Source organism: Loxodonta africana, chromosome 19 (genome assembly GCF_030014295.1).
Source record: "Loxodonta africana isolate mLoxAfr1 chromosome 19, mLoxAfr1.hap2, whole genome shotgun sequence".
NCBI lineage: Eukaryota > Metazoa > Chordata > Mammalia > Proboscidea > Elephantidae > Loxodonta > Loxodonta africana.
Window position 1 is genome coordinate 24577809 of NC_087360.1, and position 19403 is coordinate 24597211.

Below are 19403 nucleotides of genomic sequence, written 5' to 3' on the forward strand. Positions count from 1 at the left end.
GGATGCCATCAAGTATCCAAATACCAAAATACACATTATGGGAGTCCCAGAAGGAAAAGAAAAAAATGGGCAGAAAGAATATTTGAAGGAATCATGGCCAAAAATTTCCCAAATTTGACAAAAGACATGAATCTACACACCCAAGAAGTTAAAAAAAACTCCATGTAGGATAAACTAAAAGAGATCCATATGGAGACACATTAGAATCAAAAATTATCAAATGACAAAGACAGAACGAATCTTGAAAGTAGAGAGAAGCAGCTCTTCATGTACAAGGGATCCTCAATAAAATTAACAGTTTATTTCTCATCAGAAATCATAAGGCCAGAAGGTAGTACAATGACATATTTAAAGTGCTAAAAAAAAAATATTATCTACTGAGAATTCTGTTATCCCAAACTGTCTTTTAAAAATGAAGGAGAAATTGACAAACCCCAAATGAGCAAAAGCTGATGGAGTTCATTACCACTAGACCTACCCTATGAAGAAACGCTAAAGAGACGCCTTCGGGTAGAAATGAAAGGACACTAGACAATAACTCAAAGCTGTATGAAGAAATAAAGTTCTCTGGTAAAGGTAAATTTGTGGGTTTTGGTTTATAACTCCACTTTTTATTCCCTACAAGATTTAAAATATAAATGTGCAAAAATTGATTATAAATTCATGTTATTGGATACACAAAGTATAAAGATGTAATTTGTGACAACATAATATGGAGGGGGCTATATAGGACCACAGATTTTGGATGCTATTAAAGTTAAGTTGGTATCAATTCCAACTAGATTGTTATAAATCTAGGCTGTCAAATGTAATCTCCATGGTACCCACAAAGAAGATATGTAAAAATGAAAATAGAATCAAAATGGCTCACTACAAAAAAAATCAACTGAACAAAAAAGAAAAGTAATTGAGGAAATAAGGGCCAAAAAAAGGCATAAGACATACAGAAAACGAATAGCAAAATGGAAGAAAAAAATTCTTCTTTATCTGTAACTACATTAAATGTAAATAAACTCTCCAACAAAAAGACAAAGATTGGCAGAATCAATAAAAATCATGATCCAATTATATGCTGTCTATAAAAAAAAAAAAATTATTATTTTTATTTTTTTTTATAAGAGTCGCACTTTCATCCAAGGACACAAATAAGTTGAAAGTAAAAGGATGGAAAAAGATATTCCACGTGTGGCGTGATGGATCGCTTTTCTATGGCCTTTCTTGCCATGGTCTTGTAACTCCCACTCAAATGATCAGGTGAGACTGTGCAAATAGGGTAAGACAGCCCTAACAAGAGCTTTCATTTTATACTGACTCTCCCCAGGGCTCCCAGAAGTAAGAGCCTTCAGTTTACTTAGAATTGGAGCCTAAGAGGGGCTGGGCCTTATTCAAACTGAGTAATAACAGTTACTATTTATTGAATACTCACTATGGACCAAAACTATACTAAGTAATTTATATTTAATATTTAATTTGATCCTCATGGAAATCCTATGAAGAAGGTATTACTAGTTTTCCCTACCCATTTTACAGATAAGGACAATGAAGCTCAAAAAGTTAAATTATTCTCCCAAGGTCACAGCCTTAAGTGGTTAACTCCAAGATCCAAACCCAGGTCTCTCTCCAAAGCCCATATACAACTCAACTCTAGCTTTATGGAAGCATTTATTAATCACCTCATGAGTGCCAAGGTCTGCACTAGACATTAAAAAAAAAACCTGTTGTGGTCCAGTCAATTCTAACTGACGGCAATCACACGTTTCAGAGTAAACTGTGCTCTATAGAGTGCACAGAAAAAAATTATCTTCTGTTTACAAAAATAAAATATACTAATGTAAACTATGGACTTCAGTTAATAATAATGTATCAATGTTGGTTCATTAATTGTAACAAATGTGCCTCAGAAATGCAAAATGTTAATAGGAGAAACCCACAGAAATGCAAAATGTTAATAGGAGAAACCCACAGAAATGCAAAATGTTAATAGGAGAAACCCACAGAAATGCAAAATGTTAATAGCAGAAACAATGTGCAGACGGGAAGGGTACATAGGAACTCTGTACTTTCTGCAAAATTTTTCTGTAAACCCAGAACTGCTCTAAAAAATGAAGTCTATCAAAAATAAAATAAAATATGCTGATTGTAAAACACTTACACTATAAGTTAAAAAAAAGTCATTTTTTGATGTTTTCCCTTCTAGTTTTGCTTATATGCATGAATTTTTACAAAGTATAAAAGAGATTAAATTACATAATTTGAAAAGACAAAAAGATGCCAAAGAGAAAAAAAAAGTGAGCCACAGAAGGGAAGAAGATATTCGCAATACATAAAACACATAAAGGATTCATATTTAGAAATAAAAATAACTCCTACACGTCAATTACGAAAAAAAACTGAACAGAAAAATGGGAGTAAGACTTGAAAATGTACTTCAAAAAGAAGAAATGCAGATGCCCAATAAGCATAAAGAAGGTACTCAACCTCAACATGAATCAAAGAAATACAAAATATAAGCACAATGAAATACCACTACATACCTACCAGCTTAGCAAACTGTTGGTGAGATGTGAGGCAACAAGAACACTTAAACATTGCCAGTGAGAGTGCAAACTGGTACAACCAATTTAGAAAACCTTCACCTAGCAAGAACTCAGGGGCTAACCAAAAGACTGGCAGTTCAAATCTACCAGCCACGCCTTGGAAATCCTATGGGACAGTTTAACTCTGCCCTATAGGGTTGCTATGAGTCAGAACTGACATGACAGCAAAGGGTTTGGTTTTTTTTTTTTTTGGTTTTACCTAGCAAAATTGAAGATTCTTATCCCTTTTGACCCTGCAATGTATTACCAAGTACATAACCTAAAACAGTGGTTATCAAAGTGTGATTCCTGAACCAACAGCATCAACATCACCTGAGAACTATTAGAAATACAAATTCTTGGGCCTTATCCCATATCTCCACTATTCGTCTATCAGTTTGTCATACTGTGGGGTGGCTTGCATATTCCTGTTCTGCTGGAAGCTATGCCATTGATATTTCAAATACCAGAAGGGACACCCATGCTGGACAGGTTTCAGCGGAACTTGCAGACTAAGAGACTAGGAAGAATGATCTGGTGGTCTACTTCTGAAAAAACTGGCCAATGAAAACCTTACGTATCACAGCAGAACACTGATTGTTTCATTCTGCTATACACTACGAGTCGGAACTAATTTGATGGCACCTAACAACTAACAACCCCGTACCCACTGAATGAGAAACTGGGGGGATAGAATCCAGCAATTTGTGTATAAAAAGCCCTCCAGAAGACTCTGATGCAGGCTCAAATTTGAGAATCACTGCCCTAGAAACTATGCACCAGGCTATGTATATGACAATGTTCACAGCACCCCAAAACTGAATAAACAGATCGTGGAAGAGTCTTATAATGTAGCACTACACAGCAAGGAAAATGAGCAAACTATAACTGCACACGACATGGAAGAATCTTAAAACCTTGAGAGAAGGAATCAAGACATGAAAGAATAAGAATACATAACATATGATTCAATTTATACAAAGGCAAAGAGGCAAAACTATATTGCTTCAGGATGCATACTTAATTGGCAAAAGGATAAAAAAATTAGAAAAAGTGATTACTATTAAAGGCAGGGTGGTGGTTAACTCTAGAGAAGAAGGAAGGAGTGCAATCTGGAAAGGATATACAAAAGGGACTTTTAAGGTGTTGATAATGTTATTTCTTTACTTGGTTATCCATTTGTTTCAAAATGATTTATTAAATTGTACATTTTATGTACACTTCTGTACCTATATACCAGTTATAAATTTTTTTTAGCAAATGCGTTTCCCTTAGGTTCCCCAACCTACAGTAGCAGAGACATTTGATGAAATTGTGCCAGAGTTGGAGACCATGGTGTTTCACTTTAAGGCCATGGTTAACTTGCTTAACAAGTTGAAATAAGTTAGGTCTGAAGTACTCTATGGACCATGTAGTAAACACTGTCAGGGTTTTGTTCAGTTCAAAAGAACTCGCTCTTCTGCAGGAACTTCCCTAATCAACATGGGCAAGACCTCAGCAGCCATGCTTAACTCCATGATCCTCCTTCAAGTCCCAGTTGACTGCGGGGGCTGGGGGGGGGACCTGGCCCACACTGAACCAATCAGATTCATTCTCCCAGGACTTCTGAATTTTGAGCTGAGACATAGACCTGACAGGGAGTTGTTGGAGGTTGAAGCACAGGGATGGCACTGCTTAGGAAGACGGGTCCATACACTTGCTGAAAAAGTCCCTAGAGCTGCCCTTACTCCCACCTTGCTCATGATCTAATAGGTTTCGTGAGAAATTTCTGTATATTAGTTAGCACCCTAGCTTGCAAGCAACAGGAACCCAACGCAAATTAGTTCAAGTAAGAATCCCTTAATAAAACTGACAAATCTTTAAAGTTACCAAGGAAAAAAGAGAGGAGACATAGATAACCACAATTAGGAATGAAAGAGAGGACATTATCACTGACCCTTCAGCAATTAAAAGAATTACAAGGTATCAGGGATTCAACTGTGTCCCCCCAAAAATGTGTGTCAACTTGGCTAGGCCATGATTCCCAGTATTTTGTGACTGTCCATCATTTTGTCATCTGATGTGATTTTCCTAGGTGTTGTAAATTCTACCTCTACGATATTAATGAAGTGGGATTAGAGGCAGTTATGTTAATGAGGCAGGATTCAATCTATAAGATTAGGTTGTGTCTTAAGTCAGTATCTTTTGAGATATAAAAGAAGTGAGCAGAGAAACATGGAGACCTCATACCACTAAGGAAGTAGTGCCAGGAGCAGAGCACGTCCTTTGGACCAGGGTCCCTGTGCTGAGAAGCTTTCAGTCCAGAGGAAAACTGATGACGAGGCCCTCCCTCCAGAGCTGACAGAAAGAGAAAAAGCCTTCCCCTCGAGCTGGCACCCTGAATTTGGCCTTCTAGCCTATTAGGCTCAGAAAGAATAACTTCTGTTTGTTGAAGCCATCCACTTATGGTATTTCTGTTACAGCAGCATTAGATAATTAAGACACAGTGGAATACTATGAACTTTATGTCAACAAATTGGACAACTTAGATGAAATGGACAGACTCCTAAAAAAACACTTATTACCAAAACTGACTTGTGAAGAAATAGAAATTCTAAATAGACTTATAACAAGCAAAGAAACGGAATTAGTAATTTTTTCTCACACAAAAAAACCCCAAGTCTAGATGGCTTCACTGATGAATTTTATCAAACATTAAAAAAAAAAATTTACCAATACTCCACAAACTCTTCCAGAAAACAGAGGAAGAAGGAACACTTCATATTTCATTCTATGAGGTCAGTATCACCCTGATACCAAAGGCATTACAACAACAACAAAAAAAAACTACAGGCTAATATCTCTCATAACAAACAAACAAAATATAAAAAAGCCTCAAAACAATGGATGTTTTTTGGAAGATTCAACAAACCAAATCCAACAACATATAAAAGGTTACAGAGCATGACCAAATGGGATTTTCCCATAAATGCCAGACTGATATAATGTCTGAAAATCAACCAATATACCATATTAACTGAAGACAAAAACCACTTATCATCTCAATCAGTACAGAAAAAGCCATTTGACAAAATCCAACACCATTCATGACAAAAACTCTCAACAGTAAGGGTCCCAAAGAAAACAGATGACATACTAAAAATAGAATAATTTGTGGATGGCATGTATACAAAGATGCGGGTTTAGAAGAACCACAGGGACAATACAGGAACCTGAAGCTAGTAGAAATCCCTAGGCTCAAAACAATAAGGAGATGGAACAATTACCAGAACCCAGAAGGAAAGGAGAGTAACATAGGCTCTACTGACTTATGAGGTACCATGAGCTTCAGCGGAGGGACATAGGAGAGAGCTAAAGGAATAAATATCCTAGCCTTACTCTCCTCCCTCCCTCCAATCTCCTGCCAGGGCTCCCCTTTGGTCAAACTCAACTAGAAGCTAGATGTCCCTCAATGGAGAAGAGTGGAGATTAGATCTGGAGGAATAAACCAAAGAAGATATCCAGCACAAAAAGCTAATTTCCTGGCTGTGTACTTTGGAAATATTCTGAATTGAAAAAAAGAATGGCAAGAACCAGAGCCTAGTGCTGGGATCTCAACATTGTTAGGTCTTCCTACTTCTCTTAGCATGCCAACCTGCTTACCTCCTGTATCAGGGGCTCCTGTGGAGCCTACATGGCGGAGACTGAAACTGCCACCACCTGGTCATAGCAACCGCAGCATTAGGAGGCCCTCTGCCTTTAAATGGTTCTGTCTCAGCCTTAAAAGAAAAACCTCTAATTGGTCCAATGAGGTCACATGCCTACTCCTGAACCAACCACTGTGCCCAGGGTAGGGCAGTGGTACTCAAGATTGGCTAGCTGTGAATTCTATGGACACTCTTGTGGGTCTGAGGTTAGCCCACAGAGCTAACACCTCCATCTCTTTCCTGTAAATTCCTTTCTTTTGACTAGGTTTTCTTTTAGTCACAGCTGCATTGTGCTATCTGGAATCAAAAGGACCTTAATGTAGGCTGAAAACAACCATGATCAACCATCATCTAGACAGGAAGAAAGAGCAAATCACACCTTTAAGTATGGCTCAGTCTGTTCTGTTTTCTTTCTCAGAAAATAACTTTTTAAAAACGAAATTTACAAAGAATCTAGTGTTCAATTAAGAAGGAGAAGCGGGGGACTAGAAGCTAGACTAATAAGGGTAAGACCCACTCCTTAGTATATGCCCAAAAGAATTGAAAGCAGACACTCAAAAAGATACCTGTACACCAATGTTCATAGCAGCATTATTCACAATAGCCAAAAGGTAGAAACAACCCAAACCAAGTGGCCTCAACAGATGAATGGATAAACAACATGTGGTATATTGATACAATAGAATATTACCCAGCCATAAAGAAAAATGAAGTTTCAATACATGCTGGATATGATGAACCTCGAAAACATTATGCTGAGTGAATAAATCAAACGCAAAAAGACAAACACTGTATAACTCCGCTTATGTGAAATACTTAGAATAAGTAAACGCATAGAGATAAAAGTTTACTAGTGGTTGGCAGGACAGGGGTGGAAGGGGAAAATGAGTTGCTGTTATTTATGTGGAACTGAGTTTTCATTGGAAACCCCGTGGCGTAGTGGTTAAGTGCTACGGCTGCTAACCAAAGAGTCGGCAGTTCAAATCCACCAGGTGCTCCTTGGAAACTCTATGGGGCATTTCTACTCTGTCCTATAGGGTCGCTATGAGTCGGAATCGACTCGACGGCAATGGGTTTGGTTTTGGTTTTGGAGTTTCTGTCTAGGGGAATGAAAAATACTTGAAAACAGTGGTGATGGCTGCATAACAGATGTAATTAAGTCACTGAATTGTACATTTAAAAATAGTTAAAATAGTAATTTTTTGTTACATATATTTTACCACTGTAAAAAAAATGTTAATTACTAAAATGATACTTATTTTATCATCACTCTGGAAAGCAAAATGATGTAATTCTCAGCATTCATAGCTTTAGCGTCTTTAGAATCTTAATTAACTTTTGTTTTTTACCATTGAACTTCATATTCACCTGACAGCTAAGCAAAATTAGGGGGAAAAAAAAAAGAGGCTGTAATACATGCTACGAGGCGGATGAACTTTAAAAACATTATGGTAAGTGAAGGCAGACACAAAAGGGCAAATATTGTATGATTTCACTTATATGAAATGTCTATAATAGGAAAGTTCATAGAGACAGAAAGGAGATGAAAGGTTACTAGGAGGTGGGATACAGAGTTTCTGCTTGGGCTGATTAAAAAGATACTGGTGATCGCTGCACAACATTATGAATACAATTCATGTCACTGAACACTTAAAAAGAGCTAAAGTGGCAAATTTTGTTATATATATTTTACTATAACGCGGTTAAAAAAAAAAGTAAGGTAAAGTTACAGTAGCTAATCACAGCACTGACGTTTTAACTCCTAACCTCATTAACCACTCTTAAATACTTCTGGTCAAAATCATATTTTTAATGATGGATATTTCCACGCATTCAAAACACTTTTTGACTGTAACATAATGTATAAAATGTGCATTTTACTCCAGATGAGAAATTCAAAGTTATCAATGACAAAAAAAAACCTTCACTCATAGTTCCGACCTTGCCCATTCACAATTGAGGAAAAAGGTTACTCTCTCACAAAGTGTTTACGAACTTGTACATGGGCCATAATTGCAGTTATCAAGTCTCATCACCCACCTGGAGTGGATCTTCTTTTCCATTCTCTGTTTAACAGAAGTTCAACCAGTGGCTTGATATACACTTCTTAGCAGATTCTTCATCAATCAAAAACTTTTTTATCTTCCCTTTTAACTACAAGAAAAAGAATGAAAATCTTGGATAGATACAAAGGAAGGGTGGGTGAGGAAATCACTAACTACATGGTAGACAAGTGTTAACTTTGATGATGAAAAAGACGACTCACAGTACTGTGAAGTCAGCGCAACTTAACCAAGGCACAGTCACAGAAGCTTCCCAGACACATCCAAACACCTTGAGACACCAAGTTACTGGGGCTGAGGGCTGCAGACCATGATCTAGGGGAACATCTTTATCAACTGGCATAATGCCTAAAGAAAATGTTCTACATCCTACTTGGGTGAGTAGTGTCTTGGATCTTAAAAGCTTGCGAATCGCCACCTAAGATACGTATATTGGTCCCATCTTCTCCAGAGCAAAGGAGAATGAAGACAACTGAAGACACAGGAAAATAATAGTCCAAAGGACCAATGGACCGCATGAACCACAGCCTCTACCAGCCTGAGCCCAGAAGAACTAGATGGTGCTTGGCTTCCACCACCAACCACTCTGACAAGGATCACAATAGATGGTCCCAGAAGATCAGGAGAAAAATGTAGAACAAAATTCAAATTCACAAAAAAAGACTAGACTTACTGGTCTGACAGAGACTGGAGGAATCACCAAGTCTATAGCCCCCGGAGATGCTGCCAACTCAGAACTGAAGCCACTCCTGAAATCCACCGTTCAGCCAAAGATTAGACAGGCCTATAAAACAATCAATAACACACGTTATTAGTTCAATGAAGCATACAAGACCAAATGGGCAACACGTGCCCAAAAGCAAAGATGAGAAGGCGAGAAAAAACTGGACAAATGGATATGGGGAACCCAGGGTGTAAAGGGAAAGGGGGAGACTATTGACACATTGCAGGGGTTGCAACCAATGTCACAAAACAATTTGGGTAAATTTTTGAATGAGAAACTAATTTGCGCTGTAAACTTTCACCTAGAGTACTATTTAAAAAAAAGGGGGGGGGGAGTCAATTACCTACAGCCTTTTAGGAGCCACATTTTCTGAAGCGCTATATGACAGCTGCCAATCACTAATTCAATACTAGGTGAATGTGGGAGATCTCTGGTTTAAAATATTCTTTGTAACTTACATTTTTTAAAAGTTATTTTCTAAGAAAGAAAACAAAAAAAATGATGTGATTTTCAAGAAAGAATTACAGTACTCTATTTGGTTCAGTAGTGAATATTTATAACATAATGTAGATACTGATGATCTAAAAACAAATTAATCACTTGGAGAGATAAGGAAAAGAAATGTGAGACAACTAAGTACTTTACCTCCCGTGAAGGACCAAAATCAAAAAACCAAACTCATTGGCACTGAGTCAACTGCAACTCATAGTGACCCTATAAGACAGAGTAGGTCTCGCAGGCAAGCTCTTAAACCACTGTGTCATCAGGGCTCCCCACAAACTACAGCACACAACAGGAGAAACTGGCAAATAAGAAATACCAGTACTGTATAAGGATAAAAGGAAACCCTATTGGTGCAGAAGTTAAGTACTACGGCTGCTAACCAAAGGGTCGGCAGTAATCCACCAGGCTCTCCTTGGAAACTCTATGGGGCAGTTCTACTCTGTCCTATAGGGTCGCTATGAGTCAGAATCCACTCGACGGCACTGGGTTTGGTTTTTGGTTTATAAGGATAAATATCGTTCCAATTTACAAAAAAATCAGGAAAAACAGCTAGAAGAATGAAAATGGGAATTGAGACACGGGGGATATTTATATTATAAGCTTTTAATATTTACATCAATTTGAAAAAACAAAAAATAATGTAAAAAAATTTTTTTTTACTTTAAATTAGTTTCCCCAGTACTTTGCAGCTCCAAACAAGGACTGAAAAATGAGTGACTGTCCTAAAGAAAAACGAAGAATCCTGAATTTATATCTTAAGCCCCAGAGTAAGATTCAACTATTTCTTCCAGGAAACTTCCCTGACCACCTCCAAGCCTCATACTTCCATGGCGCTTAGGGTACCACGCAATCTAAGACGTATAGATTCATAATAAAGTTTACAAAGCAGGTACTCTGTGCCAGGCAGTATGTAGCTCTTTTCACGAATTACCTAATTTACTACAACCGCCCCATCCCGTCGGTGATATTATCATCTCATACATTTTACAGATGGAGTGCACAAGATCACCAACCAACAGGGGGCGGAGCTGGGACTTGAACCCAGGTCCGAAACACCATTCCTTCAATAAATATTTACTGAACATCTGCTCAGAGGTTACAAGGAATCTGGCCGGCCTCTCGTGAAATAAAGACGAAGCCCCAAGCTCCCACGGCGGAAGGCGTCAAGGTTGCTGTTGCGTTGGCTCTCGGACGGGGCTGCAGCAGCGAGCGCAGAGCGGCCCCTTCCCCAGCCCCTCCAGCAGGCATTTGGAGACCCTGGGTTCGGATGGGCGAGCGCTAACGAGCCTTCAGGGGGAGAGGGAGGATACCCTGCGGCGCCCCGGCCCAGGAGGCGCGCCTGGCAGAGAGCACGCGGCCGCCGTCCCGCGCGCTCTCCCCACCCCCAGACCACAACCCCGTGGGTGACGCACCCCCGCCTCACTAGACGAGGAGGGAGCGGAGCCCCCCACACGAGAGGTCACCTGGCCCAGCTCGGAGGGGCGCTCGCCACCGGGGTCACAGGCGGAGACGCCGCGCCGCTCGGAGGCCACGGGCGGTGGGAGGGCTGGGCCTCGTACCTGGGAAAGCCGAGCCCCTGCAGTAGCCGGCGAACTCAGACCGTCCGCCTCACGCCAACGCGGGCGACGTCCGCACAGAGCTTCCCGCGCCCCTGGACGCAGATCTTCCGCCGGCCCCGCCCCATCTCCATGGCGACGCGGCGCGCGGGGACGTCCCGCCCCCGACCCGGGAGTTCGCGCAGCCGTAGTCAGGCAGGTGGCCGCCCTCCCCTCAGCAGCCGTTGTGTGCCCGCTATGCGAGTTGGCCCCTGGGTGTGTGGATGCGGGCACCGTTGGGGCTGACCCACAGAGCAGTCTTGGCCCCGCGGACCCGTTCGCTTTTCTCGGAGCTCAGCTTCCTACGGCCTCTTACCGCCACCTCCGAGTCTCCTGTGAGCCTTTCTGGCCCTTGTTCTCCATGCTTCCGGGGCGCGCGCATGCGTGGATCGGGAAAGTGCCGGGGAAGGGGTCAGAACCCGGTTTTCAGCAAGAGCGGGGGCTAATCTCATAATTATTCCTTTAAAAAGTAATTTGTAAGCACTACGGCTGCTAGCCAAAAGGTCGGCAGTTCGAATCCACCAGGCGCTCCTTGGAAACTATGGGGGCAGTTCTACTCTGTCCTGTAGGGTCGCTATGAGTCGGAATGGACTCGAAGGCAGTGGGTGGGTAATCGTTCGGGATGTAAATACGTTCTTTAATTTGGGTCTGCTTTAATAATCTAAGGGATGATGGACGTAGGTGGGACATTTTGATAAACATCATTTTGAAAGAATGTGGCATTTCTGGTGGAGAGAGCAAAGTCTACCGTTATGCATCAGAATGCTTGAGAGACTATGTTAAAAACAGATGAGGCAATATAATTGTTGGGTATCGGGATTAGAATCTCAGGTAATTTCGTTCTTTTGCTCTATCTTCTACATATATTAATCTTTGTAATTTAAAAGGAAGTGTTTAAATGGAGACTTTAGGGAGCCATCTTTTTAGGGAGGATTCTTATCAGGAATTACATGGCCAAGTAGAGTTTTAAAATTTAATTTGGTTTCAAAGTCCTCCTTATCAACACTGTAAAGTTAGTTTTTCTTATATGCTCTTTTATACAAATCACAGTTATATAAGTTATACAATAACATATCCCAGAAAACAAAAAACCCATATTAGTTATGTAATTTGGGATAATCAACAAGCATGCTTTCTAGGTGATTTTAGCTGATTTGCTGATACTTTCTTCCTGTTATGAGCATTCACCACCCTCAGCTTTGACTCATTTAGGAAGGAATGAAAGACATTTCCCCATAAGTTATAATGAAAATAGTCCTGCCAGGAAAGATTAGAAGATAGGAAGATAGTTTATAATAACAATCGCTAGTACAGCAGCACTTACTTGGTGTCAGACTTTGTATTAAGTACTTCTCTGTATATAAAATCAAAGATGAAGGTGCCAGAAGGGGTCTAGTTTCCGCCAATAAATTTGCTGTGTAATCTTCCAGAAGTCCTTTAGTAAATTCTAATGTCTTTTCAGTCCATACTCTGAGGCTATAATTCCACAGCTGGCTTCTTCAAACAGGAATTATCCTTAGAGCAAGAAAAACCGAGTAAGAAACAGCCAATTTAGAGAAGCTCAGGACAGTTGAGGTGTTAGCTTTGCGAAATGAAATGAGGGTGCTGAGGGTAATGGCCCAGCGTTAAGCACTCTCACAGGTGCTCTTGTAATTTCTAAGTTTCCGATATTTTAATTTGCTTCTCTAATGGGCTGCTCATTTCCCCCAAATGACTGAACCTTTGAGTCCCCTTATGCCAATCGTTGAACTAACAATTCAAACCTAAGTCAGTATCTTAACACATGTTTAGTACAGAACCAGGATAAATCATCTCTCTGTTCCTCTTACCCTTTCAGAAGGATTTCATCATACTGTAATTTGAAAATTGATTATTAGTTGCAAAAGGCAGCATTTAGAATTACAAATTATCCCTGCCAAGAATAACATTCAATAGCTACAATGAAACAAGGATTTGCAAGCATCTAGCTTTTGCATGGTGCACAGGTAAAAGTTTATAGATGGACTCCCTTACTTAGTAAATTATCACATTTATTCCGAGGTGATAATTGCTTTTTTTTTTTTTTTACAACGATAGAGATTTTGAGAGGTAAGTGAGATGAGGCCAAAGTCCTACAGGCATAAAGAAGACACTGGTGGAAGAGCAGGTCTTAGCTAGCATAGACCCCAAATCAAACTCATTGCTATCGAGTCAGTTCCAACTCATAGCAACCCTATAGGGCAGTAGAACTGCCCCGTAAGGTGTCAAAGGCTGTAGTTTTTACAGAAGCAGACTGCGGGTCCGGTCGGTGTCTTTCTCCCGAGGAGCAGCTGGTGGGGTCAAACTGATGACCTTTCGGATAGCAGCCAAGCACTTTAACCACTGCACTGCCAGGGCTCTTGTGAATACAGACACACACACGTGCCTGCAGTGCAGGAAATTATCTCCAGCCAGACCAGAATCATAGCTGTGATGCGCTGCAAACTTATTTCATTCATGATTTGTGGTAGTTTTAAAACAGGTGCACAAATTTTTTGAATTTAATTCTACTCCCCTTAAATATAGGCCAGTCTTAGCGATTCCCATCTAAGGAAGAGAATGTGCCATGTGACAGAACTGACACTTAGTGACTTTCAAGGCTAGGTTAGAAAAGGCAGTACAGCATCTGGCTCTCTCCTCTCTGGACACTTGCCCTTTGAATCCAGCCACCAGCTTGTGTCACAATGGAGTGGCCATATCTAGTGTTCCAGCCAATAGCCCCCATGGTCCCATCTGAAAGCCAAAGCATGGAAGCGAGCCATCACATGAATCTAGCTTCGAGCGTTTGAGCTGCCACATCTGAACCCTGCCCAGATTGCATTCATGAGCAAAATAAATGGTGGTTTAAGTCACTAAAATTTTCGGGGGTGGTTTGTTATACAACAATAGATAACTGAAACAATGTTTGTAACATGTTATCTTAATTTCCTCTACAAGCCTAAAAGCAGGTATGGTCATCCCTGTTTGACAGATGAGAAAACCAAATTCCAGAGGGGTGAAACGACTGGCTGAGGTTTCACACTGAACTAATAAGTAGCAGAGCCAGGATTTAATAGCTCAAAGAATGGGCCTTCTCCACTACTTCATAATGGCAAGGGGATTAGACCCGTTTCTTCTACCTTTAGGAAGAACCTGGATTCCAAAGCAGGCTTGATTTGTAATGAATAAAAAAGACCATTGTTTGTGCTGTATTGTGTGTAAGGTCTAAAAAAAAAAAAAAAAAGCTTTATGGAAGTTGTATAAGGCTTTTAACTCACCTTATTTAATCTTGACAACTGCCAGGACAGTGGATTATCATCCTCTCAGTTTTATGGATGAGAAAACCAAGGCTGAGAATAAATAAGTTGCCTAACTTTCCCCAAGGAGCCATGGTGGTGCAGTAGTTAAAGCGCTCGGCTGCTAACCAGAAGCAGAAAAGACGTGGCCTTCAGCTTCCATAAAGATTTACAGCCTTGGAAACCGTATGAGGTTTTTGGTTGGTTACTTTCCACTGCCTGTAGGGGGTGGCAGAGCTTGGATGTCTACTTGGAAATGTTTTTCTCTTTTGAGTCCGTGAAGAAAATTTGTAGGAAACACATTTTATTAAATATTACAGGAAGAAAAGAAAAACGTTTTCAATATTGTTTCCTCTTGCCAAGTCTCACAGGTTGTTACAAACTGTCAGAGAGGAAAAGATGAGTGGTAACTCATCTCATACTCCAATCCCGATTTCACAAGTGAAGAAAGTGAAGCTCAAAGAAAATAGGCCCCTTCAAAGAAATGAAGGCTTCGTTGCCCTTTCACGTGAAAAATCACATTTCCCTCCACGCCTATGCATCATCTCATATTATATTGCTGTAGGCCAGGCTCAGATGTGACCTCGTCTGTCAAACCTCTGACCACTCCTTCCCAGCAAGGCAGTTGCTTGCAATGCTCCAAATAGAGAACTTCTATTTCAATTTCTGTGCCCCGTCAGCCTAAGTCTCGGCAACACGTGCTGAGCACTTGACCTTCATCGTCTCATTTTCCCCAAAGCACACTTGCACTTCCCCTCCCTGTGCAGGTTATGGGTGGAAAAATATATTTCAAAAAAATTGTCAGTCGCCCTTATCTCCATCAAAATCAGTCGTAGCAAATTTGGTTATTAATGCAGCAACGCGTGATCTCCCCAAATCCTCTTTATAAAGAGGTCATTTTCAGAAAAGAGAAAAGTGAAGCTCGGATAAGTCAGAGCTTTGCGCAAATCACACCACTAGTATTAAAAAGACCAGAGGTTCGAGCTCGGGCATGGAAGATCCCCAAACCCCCGAATTCGTCTAACTCAGATGCCCACTGCCGAAGCCTCAGGTCCTCCGCCCAGACGAGCGTGCTAACGAGGGGCGGCCGCGCCAGGCTGCACCGGGCCCACCTCGCGGCCACCGCCGTCGGGGGACACCAGGCGGCTGGCATCGCAGGCCCCGCGCCGCTCCCCCCGCGCGTGGGAACACGGCTGGCTGGCTGGGGCTGCCCGCGGCGACCGCCTGCGCGCCCGGAGGGGGGCTGCCGCCCCGCCGCCCCGCCGCCCCGCCGCCGCCGCCCCGCCGCCGCCGCCCCGCCGCCCCGTCCCTGCCGGCGGCCCGCTCGAGGCCCGGCGCCCAGGAGCGCGCCGCGACCCGCTGTTTTCCGCCCGGCAGCGTGGCGGCCACCTCACATCCGGGCGCGACGGCGGCGCCGGGCCCGGGCGTGGAGGGAGTTACTAAGGGGGAGGAGGACGGGGCGGGGGGCGGAGGGCGGAGGGCGGAGGGCCGGGCCGGGCCGTGGTTACGGCGGCTGAGGAGAGACAGCCCGGGCGGGTGGGGGGGCCGAGCCGAGGCCGCGGGCGCAGCGCTCAGACCCGCGCGGGCGGTGGGGCAGGAAGCGGCGGCCGGCCGGAGGGCCGCCGAGCGACGGAGGAGCCGAGTAAGGGCCGGCGGCGGTCCCGGGGCGCGCGCTCGGCCCACCGGGGGAAGGACGCGGGCGCGCCGCTCCCGGGGTCGCGTGCATGAGCTCGGGCGCCGGGACGCGCGCGGGGGGCGGGCAGGGGCGCGAGGCCAGGCCGGGCGGCCGGCGGGCAGGGGGCGGGCTGGCGGGGCCCGAGCCGCCGGGCCGGGCCGGGGCGGACGGCGGCGGGCCTGCGCCGGCTCCAGCTTGGAGCGCCCGGGCCGGGGTACTCGGCCTCCCCGCTCCCTTCGGCCCGCCTCCTCTCCGTGAGTACCGTCCTCGCCTTTCCTCCGGAGGAGGCCACCCGGCCGGGGCCTAAGCCAAGGAACAGGGGTTGGGGGGTCGCGGCCCGGGAAATCGACGCTTGTCCCTTCTCTGCTCTGGGCGCCCCTGACATGGCCACAGGTGCGGCCGGCCCCGGCGAGGGGCGCTCGGGCCCTGTCCCCAGTCCCTGGTTGTCGGCTTATAAAGGGCAGCTGGCGCCGTCCATTGGCAAGTGACAGGCACTTTACAACAGCCCGAGTTCCCGGATCCCCTGCCTTAGCCAGCCTCCTACCTGCCCCCTCCGGGGTATTTCCCCCACCACCATTCAAATGGTCGCCATGGGTGGCAGCGACTAATCTTGGTTTCTTTTTGTATTGAAGCTGTTTAAAGACTGTACCCTGAGTTGGGCACCTTCTACCTCTGCTTTCCTTACACTGTTGGTGCTTGGGATACTTTACTGGGAGCGGTAACCGAGCACCAGTGGTTCTGTTTCCAAGTGGGTTCTGGTTTATAGCGTAATTGTTGGGTGAGGATATTTTTCTTTTTTTTTAGTGAAGGTTTGCTTTTAAAACCTCCCTTCTTAAGAGATAAAAAAGTTTCAATTCTTAAATAGTCAAGACTTAAGAAAACATAATATTCTCGGCGACAATTTTGTGCTGGCTTATTTTCCAGGTGCAAAGAATTGTAGACCGAGGAGCCATGGATAGGAGAAGTGTGGGTGAAACAGAAAATGGAGATGCTTTCCTTGACCCGAAGAAGCTGCCGCCCTCCAAATCCCCCCATCGCTATACAAAAGTAGGCTTTGATACTAATGAAATAGTGTTGCTTTGTAGGCCAGGAGGTTAGTAACATTGTGTAGGCATTTATTAGCATCATCTGAAGTGGTAGTGGTCTTATTCCGATCCACTGTACGGACTAAATAATGACTAGGTTTAGTAAAGCATCGCTTTGAACATTTTCCTGGAATTATGACTACCAAGAGTTTTAAAAAATTGCTTCTAAGTAGCTTTCAGGTGAAGGGAACATGAGTTCAGATCTCATATGAATTTATGGATTCCTATACTTTGCGGCAGTGGGTATACTTTGTCAGGAAACCCTGGTGGCATAGTGGTTAATCACTACAGCTGCTAACCAACGGGTTGGCAGTTCAAATCCGCCAGGCGCACCTTGGAAACTCTATGGGGCAGTTCTGCTGTTGCTATGAGTTGGAATTGACTTGACGGCACTGGGTTTGGTTTGGTTTTTTGGTTATACTTTGTCAGGAAACCCTGGTGGCATAGTGGCTGAGTGCTACAGCTGCTAACCAAAAGGTCGACCGTTCGAATCTGCCAGGTGCTCCAGGGAAACGCTGTGGGGCAGGTCTATTCTGTTCTGTAGGGTCGCTATGAGTCAGAATCGACTTGATGGCAACGGGTGGTGGTGGTATACTTTGTCACGCAAGTTCTGTAATTCATCTGTGTAACTAGTATGATTCTTACTTGTATGGTGAGAATCCCAGCTCTAATGCCTCCCCAAATCAGTGTTCTCTGTGTTGATGTTTCCTTGAGAGTTGACCTCCCCAAAGGAATGCTCTTTAGTGTGCTTGGCCAGGGTAACCAGATTTCTAAGTTCTGCTAATTTTACTTCCTGTTACAAATTGGTTATGGACTGATAAAACTGACTTCAATCCTATTTCCCCAAGCTAAAAACTTGGGGTGACTTTAAAAAACTGCATGCCTAGACATCTGCTTTTTCCAGGAGGGAAAGAAAACATTAAGGTGCGATATTTATTGACAGTGTTGTTTCACTATCTCATTGGCTACTGAATGTTTTTAAAGAGGATGAAAAGACACAGTGAAGCTGTGACTTCATTTCTGGGTCCCTGTCATGGGCTGGAGTCCATAAAATGTGCTGACAAGTGTTAGAGCAGATGGGACCGTTGATGGGAAGGATGTTCTTTTCGGGTCTAGATCTGTGATGTTTCCTTAGCATGGACTCATTTGTGGACTCTTAACATGGCTTATTGTCCCTGGCTTCCAAGGATACTCCTTGGTTACTGTTTTAAGGCCAGACCTGTTTGTGTACCAGTGCCACTATTATCTATTGAAGAAAATATCAAATGACTGTCAGAGTAATACTCGTTTTTAACATTAAAACAAAAAAAACTGGGCCCATCCATGTTAAAAAGTGTTTTGGGATATAAAACATTTCCTGGTTAATAGCTGCCTTAGCACAATCTGTTTTGGCATAACAGAATTTGAGTTAAAATATCCTTTTAGAAAGCTTTTAAAATTCCGTTTTAGTCCTGCATTCAGATTTGTTCTTTCAAATGTAATTTCAAACCTGAGAGTGCTTGAGTAGTGTTTCAGAACTTAAGTTCATTACCTAAAATGTTGCCAGGTGAATTCTGAATGGGGGAAAAGCTTATCAGATGAAGAGAAACTGGTTTAAATTGCTTTTATAAGCTTACGTGGTTTCACATCTCACAGCTCTTTTTGAATTGATGTTCTGACTGGTAGTGAACTCCCGAAGTCTAGGCAGACAGTTTCCTGAATCACTTTCACACGGTGAGCTGAGAATGGCAAGTATATTTTATCTTCACGTATATTTCCGTGTTCCTGCATAAGTCTGTTTTGGGAAGATATTGGTCTCTCTTAGGTTAGAACTTAATGCGTGCCCCCAGCAAAGATTAAGAAGCTCAGTATTGCCCATTTTTGAGTCTGACCTTCAAATTCTGCCATACTTAGGTAAATGTGCCTTAAAAAAATACTGCAGAAAAACGTTTTCTAGATTAATGATAGTGGGGATTGGAGTTAACTGTCTTTACTAAATTTAGTTGGAAATAGGTTCACTTTCTACTCTGTTCAAGAGAATTTATTAGGTAACGGTAGTTTTAGAATAGTGGAGTGTTAGGGTATTGTCAGGTTAAACAAGCATATATGTGTTTCTCAACACTCCAGTAATTTTATATGGTACTTGAGGAGAGCTAAGCGATTTCTCCCTTTCAGGGGAGCTTGAAAAGTTCCAGCATCCTCACAATTAGAATAAATAGCCCA

At 42.9% G+C, this 19403-nt stretch overlaps 2 protein-coding genes across 28 annotated transcripts in view; one reads left to right on the forward strand and one right to left on the reverse strand.

Moving 5' to 3' along the window:
• The window catches only part of SFI1 (SFI1 centrin binding protein), a 95663-nt gene extending 80060 nt beyond the window's left edge, over positions 1-15603 (reverse strand). For 20 of the 23 annotated variants that reach the window (XR_010318606.1, XR_010318608.1, XR_010318607.1 and 17 more), the window contains exons 1-3: positions 11113-11236; positions 8999-9109; positions 8303-8416 (exon numbers count right to left, since the gene is read on the reverse strand). Coding sequence is in view for 19 of the 23 variants with exons in the window: in XM_064272437.1 (XP_064128507.1) it covers positions 8303-8325 (23 nt within the window). In the remaining 4 variants the exon portion in view is untranslated. The other 3 variants (XM_064272426.1, XM_064272427.1, XM_064272442.1) reach the window with 3 other exon arrangements.
• Positions 15604-15997: 394 nt separating this feature from the next.
• Positions 15998-19403, forward strand: part of EIF4ENIF1 (eukaryotic translation initiation factor 4E nuclear import factor 1) — a 48832-nt gene continuing 45426 nt past the window's right edge. For 4 of the 5 annotated variants that reach the window (XM_064272458.1, XM_064272460.1, XM_064272461.1 and 1 more), the window contains exons 1-2: positions 15998-16083; positions 17041-17163. In XM_064272458.1, the coding sequence (XP_064128528.1) occupies positions 17068-17163 (96 nt within the window). In that variant the 5' untranslated portion in view covers positions 15998-16083; positions 17041-17067. Of the gene's footprint in view, positions 16084-16284; positions 16371-17040; positions 17164-19403 lie in introns of those variants that run through there. The other variant, XM_064272459.1, reaches the window with a different exon arrangement.